Source organism: Aegilops tauschii, chromosome 3 (genome assembly GCF_002575655.3).
Source record: "Aegilops tauschii subsp. strangulata cultivar AL8/78 chromosome 3, Aet v6.0, whole genome shotgun sequence".
Taxonomy (NCBI): Eukaryota; Viridiplantae; Streptophyta; class Magnoliopsida; order Poales; family Poaceae; genus Aegilops; species Aegilops tauschii.
The window spans coordinates 250,983,950-250,992,116 of record NC_053037.3 but is presented as its reverse complement, the minus strand read 5'-3'; the positions used below and the strand labels follow the sequence as shown (position 1 = coordinate 250,992,116).

The following is an 8,167-nucleotide window of genomic DNA, read 5'->3' as shown; positions in this document are numbered from 1 at the left end:
ACATATATGTTCATGCCTCTCACATGATATATCTTGATCATTGTCTCTTGTCTCCATTAGTTGCACCTCTCATATGCCATTGTAGTGAGTGCATCCATGTTATGTTTATTCATCTTGGAGACTTGGACATATTACTTGTGATGCATGCTTGTTTACTTCAGCCTATTGTATTTGGTTGTTATCGCATCATATGCCTCCATCCTATGAAATGCTCCCTTGTCCTTTCTTATGATGAGCATGATGCATACACTTGTTGGGTATCTTACCACACGAATGATAGGTTTTGCATTTCCGCTAACCTCATTTGTTTTTCCGAGTGTTTGTCATGTTCTTTCATTTTGAAGGATTCACAAGGCGATACCGTCATGAGACAATTTGGGTATGTGAAGGCGTACGCGATGCGGGATACCAACATTTTCGACATTCTCATAAAGGTGAACTCCTTCCCTTTGAGCCACCCTCAATTAGGCATATTGGATGGGCCCTTCTTTCATTGTTGTTTCCTTCTTGTTGTCTACATGATACATCTATTGGATAGAGGACCGGCATTGGAGATGGACCCTATGGACCTTCAAGTTGAGGAGTGCTCGGACTTAGTGGATTCACCAACGGACCACCATTTCTACCACGACATTGAGCCATGGTACAACAACTCCCATAACAAGTTTGCACTTTATACATGGATTGACTTGCATTATGATTGCCTTGGTGCATCTTGTATTTCCATGTCATCCATGATATATGAGCTTGAGCACTTTCTTAGCAAATTTGTTGTGATCTTTCTTGATGGCATATTCATACATCGTGATCATATTGCCTACCATCAATTGCATGATAACTTATTCATATTGAGCATCCATTACCATATTCATGCTATTGATAAACCGTCTCATTATGACATCATTTTGCACCGTGGTTGCATTGATCACATTCGCAACACCTTTGTGTGCCCAATGAATGCTTTTGCTCCATGAATGCTTTGCATATCCTTCTATATCATCTTGATAAGCTTCATGCGCTTTGTCATGAACAATCTTGCCGCACGGACTTATGCTTATTTGATGGACACCTTGTGTGCGCTAACCATTGTATTTCCGAGTGTCGTTTGTGTTTGCTCTTTTTACATGTATACCACTCCGGCGACACCTTGAAGTACTTGGATTGCACCATGTTTTCAACTCCGTCCAACTTCAAGTCCGTGCACGACAACCGTTTCCATGGTGATGAGGATCACGATCCGAGGTCGGATCTTTCCCAAGGGAGGGGAGATGATGCGGAGCATCCTACGTTCATCTCCATGTACACCTTCATAGCACATAAAGCCCTAAGTGGACCTACCGGACTTAAGGTGAACCCGCTCTTCTTCGAGAATATCATGAATATCCATTGGACTTGCTTGCTACCTCACCAAAGAGCTCCATGTGTCCTTAGATACGAAGACCGACGACCACAAGCTGGTGAGGAACACCCCAAAGGAGTAGGAGAAGGACCCCAAGGCCACAAGGAGGAAGAAGGAGTGCAACAAGATCAACTCTGCACCTCCCAGGCGACCCCGTGCCCACGGGCCTCGAAGACCCCATGCGCACGGACTACTCAGAGAGCTGGCGCTGGAGCACCTCGTGCGCACGGGCCTGTACCGTGCCCACGGGACCCCCGTGCGCACGGGCCCCACTTACCCCGTGCGCACGGGCTCATCAAGATGGACGGCTGAGAGTCACCTGTTGGGCCTCCACTTCGTCCCCTTCCTCCACCTACCTATATATACCCCTCTCCCTCCTTCCATTTGGACTAAGCAAAGGATATGATAGACATATGTGAGCTTTGCTCCATGGATCCACTCCACTAGGAGATCAAGACCTCCTCTTGGAGTGACCAACCTCAAGACCCCCTCATGGGTGGCCCCCTTCAAGACCTCATTCCTCATAGGATTGGGACGAACTAGTACCTTGTATCTTTCCTTTGTTGTCTTTGAATCATTGTATCCCTCTTTGTGTGATTTGATCTAGCATATGTGTGTTTGGATCTAGTCAATATGAGTGTTTTTCCTCTTGTGTTCATCTTATTCTTAGGGATTCCCCCTCCAATTCGTGAAAGATCTCCCTATAGGGTTCCACCCTACAACACGCCCCACCACTCGCGCCGCCCGTCGGCGTTGAGGCGGCCGCGGGGGATGATGCCGTTGGCGGAGGCGATCTGTTCTTCGCGCGGCGTGCGAAGTACATCGTCCACATCGTGTGTCTGTCGGCGGCGTACCTCGGCCTGTTCCGCTGCGCCTCCATCAACGACGAGCGGATGCAGGCGATCTCGGCCCGCCGTGCCGCCCCTTCGGGCACCGGTGGCACCGGGACGCCGCCGACGCTCAGCCTCCACGCCCCCGGCACACGCATGTCCGGGGGCGCCGGATACTCGGCCTCGTAGAGGAGGCGCGCCTCCGGCTCTTGGAGATGGCGGCGGCCGAAGCCGTTCGTCGTCGCGCCATCGCCTGGGAACCTCTCAGCCATTTACTCGTCGGCTGGAAAGGGGAGTGCGCTGCTTCGTGTGACGATGCGAGGTAAAGTGGTTGTGGCGTCCACCGGCGGGGGATCGGCTTTTATAGCCGCGGCCGGGCGGCGAGAGCCTGCATGCCGGGCGACGCGTGGCGGGAGCGGGCGGGACGCGCGTCGGTGACGCCTTCACTGCGCCGCCCGTGAGGCATCAATGGAGGCTGACTGGCGCAGCAGCGCGGCAGCCTTGGCCAGCCTTCGCATTGATTCCCGCGGGAAACGAGACGATGAGAACGGCGTCTCGCTGACGCGGCAGACCCATCCCCGTTCGTGCCAAAAACGCGTTCCCCGGTGCCCCAGCGTGCCGGGTTCGGCCTGGGTCCGTCGGCGCCAATTTCGATCCAAACCGGCGAAAAACAGGCTCCTGGTACACGACTCAGCCGATTTTCGGTCCCTAGCGACAAAAAAACCCGTCTAGGGCCTTGTTGGGGGCGCGGGTGGAGATACTCTTATGCAGGTGGGCGTTTTACCGGGGTGCAAGTCGAGTCCCGAATCCAAATCCGCCATTGCACAGCCGGACCAGTGCCACTCGAACCCCACGTACCCTCTCTATCCCAACCCTAGCGCGGCGGCGGCGTCGATGGCGTCGATCCCGTCTAACGACGTCTCCGAGAACGGCCACGGCAACGGAAACGGCCCATCCCCGCCGCGCGCCAAGCGCCCCCGCGCAGCGTTGATCTCGGCCGCCCAGATCCGCGACGAGTTCGCGCACCACGACCCCGCAGTTGCCCGCGTCAACAACGGCAGCTTCGGCTGCTGCCCGGCCTCCGTGCTCGAAGCGCAGGCGCGCTGGCAGCGCCTCTTCCTCGCTCAGCCCGACGCCTTCTACTTCGACGGCCTTCAGCCGGGGCTCCGCCGCTCCCGCGCAGCCGTCGCGGCCCTTGTCAACGCTGGGGACGTCTCCGAGATTTCCCTCGTCGACAACGCTACCACCGCTGCTGCAATCGTGCTGCAGCATGCCGCCTGGAGCTTTGCCGAGGGGCACTTCGCTCGTGGCGACGCTGTGCTCATGCTCCATTACGCCTACGGAGCAGTCAAGAAATCTATCCAGGCCTACGTTGCCCGCGCGGGCGCCACTGTCGTCGAGGTACCCCTCCCGTTCCCCGTCACCTCCCCTGACGCCATTATCACGGAGTTCCATGCTGCGCTCGCTGTTGCCAAGGCCGGTGGTCGTAAGGTCCGGCTTGCTGTCATTGATCACATCACCTCCATGCCCAGTGTTCTCATTCCAGTCAAGGAGCTAGTTGCCATTTGTCGCCAAGAGGGCGTCGACAAAGTTTTTGTTGATGCTGCACACTCTGTTGGGCAAGTCCCCGTCGATGTGCGAGACATTGGGGCGGATTTCTACACTAGCAACCTCCACAAGTGGTTCTTTTGCCCCCCGGCCGTCGCTTTCTTACACACCCGCAAGGGTGGCCCGATAACCTCTCAGCTCCACCACCCTGTTGTGTCACATGAATATGGCAATGGGCTACCTATGGAGAGTGGATGGATTGGGACACGGGATTACAGTGCCCAGATCGTCGTTCCTGAAGCTATTCACTTTGTGAACCGATTTGAAGGTGGGATTGAGGGGATACGCAGCCGGAACCATGAGAAGGTGATTGAGATGGGGAGGATGCTTGCCGAAGCATGGGGGACATTTCTTGGATCACCACCAGTAATGTGTGGAAGCATGGCTATGGTAGGGATGCCTTGTTGTCTTTGCATTGAGAGTGACGATGATGCACTGAGAGTGCGGACCATGTTGAGGAAGGATTTCAAAGTTGAGGTGCCTATATACTACAATAGCAGACAGGTTAAAGTGCAAGAGATGGCAAAGGATAATAATAGTGATCCAGTGACAGGGTATGTAAGAATCTCACACCAGGTTTACAATGTCAAGGAGGAGTATGAGAGGCTGAGAGATGCTGTCAATAAGCTTGTTGCTGAGGGGTTCACCAGTGCCAAATTGAGGCCAGCTGAGAAGGTACTGTTGTCAACACTGTCATTGTTTTAAACTTTTAATCATTGTTTTTCTTCGTCTTTAGACTATAATTTCATGGACTGGTTGTGCTGGTTAGCATTACTTTTTCAAGATGCAGAAACCGCCTGTAGTATTGTGCACTGTCTATAGTTGCCTGTCACAAGACATTCTTCCACAGGGATATGCATCTACGCATTCGCATTTTCTAGATTATACAGTCCTTTACATCTCACCAGCGATCTGTCTTGTGCATTTATTTGACATTCTACCGCACCTCAGTTTATCTGTCTGAAATGTTGAACTTCGAAAATATTTATCTGCAAATGGCTGTATAAAAGGGCAGCCCGGTGCATGTAGCTCCCGCTTGCAAATGGCTGTATGCATAATTGAATTTAGAACCTAACATATTCTTGTGAGTTGTGATATGCTAGTATTCATAAACTAAACGGCGACAAAGATATGATATACTACTATGGCGCCCAAAGTGTCATACTACTATGGCGCCCAAAGTGTCAAATTACTATGATCTCTTTTGAGCCAAAGTAGGTATAATTATTTGTTTTTCATCTACTGAGATTAACAATACCTGCTAGGTTTCCCATATTAGGACATTCGAATTTTGATACGTCTTAGTTGATTATGTACAGTACATGCATGTTGTATCGAGAAACAAAATAACGATGACAGGGAACTTATAATAGTCATAATACAACAACAAGTCAACAACAACAAAGCCTTTAGTCCTAAACAATTTGGGGTAGGCTAGAGCTGAAACTCATAAGATCTCGAAACCAATTCATGGCTCTGGCACATGGATAGCTAGCTTCCACACACCCCTGTCCATGGCTAGTTCTTTGGTGATATTCCAGTCCTTCAAATCTTTCTTTACGGACTCCTGCCATGTCAAGTTAAAAATAGTTACAATCATGAGTTAAAAATGGTTTGAATTGCCTGTACAAAGATGATAATTGATTCTCGCACCACTAGATATTAGCGAGATTGGAATTGTCTCCCACTACTCAGATTGGGATTGAGAAGCAAACTACTTCTGACCTACGAAGCACCGATATGGCGACACGGATACGGCGATACGAGTACAGGGACACGTGACACGACAATTTCTGGAAAGAGCAATATGGTGATACGACGAGTATATATAGATAATTAATAAAATGACATGTCTCCTGCTATTGTCGTAACATGTTTCCAGAAAGGATTTTTCAGATTTGGGAACACCATGCTCAGCCTCTTCACCTATGCCTTCTACTGGGCAGAAGTCAGGGTTAGTTGTGGGCTTCAACTGGGCTCGCCATGTCCGCCCGTGTCGTGGCTGTTTTGCTGGCGTATCGGTGTTTTCTTCATTTCCTTTTAAATTGAAAAAGGAGTATACTCCTGTTATATGCATATCCCGGTTGTCATGCGTACCGGCGCCATCTGGAAAGCGGAGATGACAGTTCTGGCTGTATAGGTGTTTCATACATTCTGACTATTAGCACCTTGTGTTTAAAGAGTGAACAATGTTATTCATGTTAGTTTGGTAACGTCGTGTGGATTATATTAGCTGTGTCTCACTGGGAACTTGTGTTCTTCATAAGAAATTGCACTTACCAAGCATTCATTTGTTTGTGTTGATTATATTACTTGTCTCACTGGGAACTTGTGTTCTTCATAAGAAATTGCACTCACCAAGCATTCATTTGTTTATGTGAAGAAGCACTGTGATCTAGTTCTTCCATAGCCACCCATGGCTCAGAAGATTGCCAGAGTTGTTGAGGATCTGAAAATTATATGTGATGCTGGATAACCTTATTGCTTGTAGTGATATTGTTCCATTAAAATAACAACAAGGTTTGTATGTGATTTTTTTGTCTTCTGCAAATGCTGTTACATGTGCTACACGTGTCACGCTTTAAAAGTTTATCTTTCATCGACTTTCAGATAATATATTCCACTGAAGTTTGGACCGTGGCATCTACCATTTTTTACGGTGCTTGTACTAGCCAAAGACGCACCGTAAAAATGGTACTCCCTCCGATCCATATTAATTGTCGCTAATTTAGTATAACTTTTGTACTAGATTCCAAAATTATTGTTTGCTATCTAACAAAAAGGTTTACGCCGTAGTTTAAAAGCAACTTAACACCTGGCATATTGGTTTCCTTTGAAGTCCAGACTTATTGGTGAAGAAATTAGATCATGGTACATATTGTACTCATATACTTATGTGCACTTACCATGTTTTATTGAACTCACTATCCATGTCAGAAACGACTAATGGAATTATTGAACTATTGACACTGCAATTGCTGTTTGGTTGCACTCCAGTTTATTATAGATTTGACCACAAAATTGTTAGTCTAAGGGCACAAATCCTGTCATTTCATTCAATAGTTGACATTCATTATCAATAGATGTCCCAAGTCTGAGGTAGCTAGGAATGTTTGGCGCTGTTGTCATTGCCTTCTCATGCTTGGCGATTATGCTCACAGCTGAAATTTTTGGCAAATGCCATTGGTTGTTTCGAATGATCACTGTAAATGATGAATGTTGATTTACTATTCTGATTACAAATGTACTATGATCTGATGTTTCCTGTCCATGACTATGTCTGCAGCAAGAAACTCTGGCTTGATGACGTGGCATCTAGCCAGCACTCCATCCGAAGATGCTGTGGCGGATTAATTAGTTGTGGATCTGTGCCAGAAGCCTGTGCTGCACTGAGATCTAGTTCTTCGGTAGCCTGCTCAATGGCATCGCCAGTTGATGTAGTATACTTTCACATACTGACAAATGTTGTATTTGAGCTTGCAATAACGTGCACTGGAATGTATGTCTTCTCCCTTCACTTGCATTTTCGAGCTGTAATGTAAGAATAATGATCTGAATGCAAGGAACTTGCATGCTTTCTAGATTGATTGCTGATTACGGACAATGCTGGTGTCACTCTGTTTACTTAGTAGCTAATTTATCATCATTTTTTTTAGCAACCAGTAGGAGTTCAGGCTTTTCATATAAGAGAAGAGAATTGACCGTTACAAAGGAAAACTGGTTGAAGAGAATTGGCCGGTTAGCAAGGAAAACTGGTTGGAAAGTGATGTAAGCGAGAACAAGATTCAGAAAGCAGTGCTGAATTTACTCGAGCTAGCCAACTTTATTGGGCAAAATCAGGAGTTCTAGGGCGATACAAGAGGCAACTAAGGCCAACCAGGAACACTGGCGGCTAAGGGGGAAACCCTAATACATGAGCTGGTTCTCCACCGATCCAGAAGCTTGGCTTTATAGCCTTACAAAACGAGAGAAAAGCAAAAGTAAAGCAAACAAAACTGAAAGAAGAGGCACTGTAGCCTTTTGTCTGAAAGTGAACAGCGTCAGCGATGCCTGGGAAGCGAACGACCGTCCGATGAAGATCTGACGTCCGACGGGGCTTCATAACTTGCGAAGCGGTATGATGGCCTTAGGAGCGTTGGATCGACGACGAGCGCCATCAGAGCTTTGAATTAACTGAAGGTGATCGCTAGGTGTTAAATCTTTAGATATAGTCTGGTTGGGTCCCGACAACTCCCCTCGATATAGACCAGACCTGTCCTCAGGCTGGAAACTTGGAAAAACCTTTTGAATAAATGAGGCATCTTCCCAAGTGGCTTCTTCTCGAGGCAAA

At 48.0% G+C, this 8,167-nt stretch overlaps 1 protein-coding gene across 6 annotated transcripts; it reads left to right on the top strand.

Moving 5' to 3' along the window:
• The first annotated feature begins 2,992 nt into the window (after window positions 1-2,992).
• Window positions 2,993-7,441, top strand: LOC109769734 (putative L-cysteine desulfhydrase 1). Of its 6 annotated transcripts, none has more exons than XR_002234397.4 (4): window positions 3,007-4,512; window positions 6,221-6,357; window positions 6,448-6,531; window positions 7,124-7,441. XR_002234397.4 is itself a non-coding variant. In XM_020328461.4 (3 exons), exons 1-3 carry the CDS (start codon window positions 3,124-3,126, stop codon window positions 7,139-7,141), a joined length of 1,491 nt encoding a protein of 496 aa, XP_020184050.1. In that variant the 5' UTR covers window positions 3,013-3,123; the 3' UTR covers window positions 7,142-7,441. The 6 variants fall into 6 exon arrangements, 2 of the variants coding, with proteins under 2 accessions (XP_020184064.2, XP_020184050.1); XR_002234412.4 differs by having other exon boundaries at window positions 3,013-4,512; window positions 6,224-6,357; XR_002234416.4 differs by lacking the exon at window positions 6,448-6,531 and having other exon boundaries at window positions 3,013-4,512; window positions 6,224-6,357.
• The last annotated feature ends 726 nt before the right edge of the window (window positions 7,442-8,167 follow it).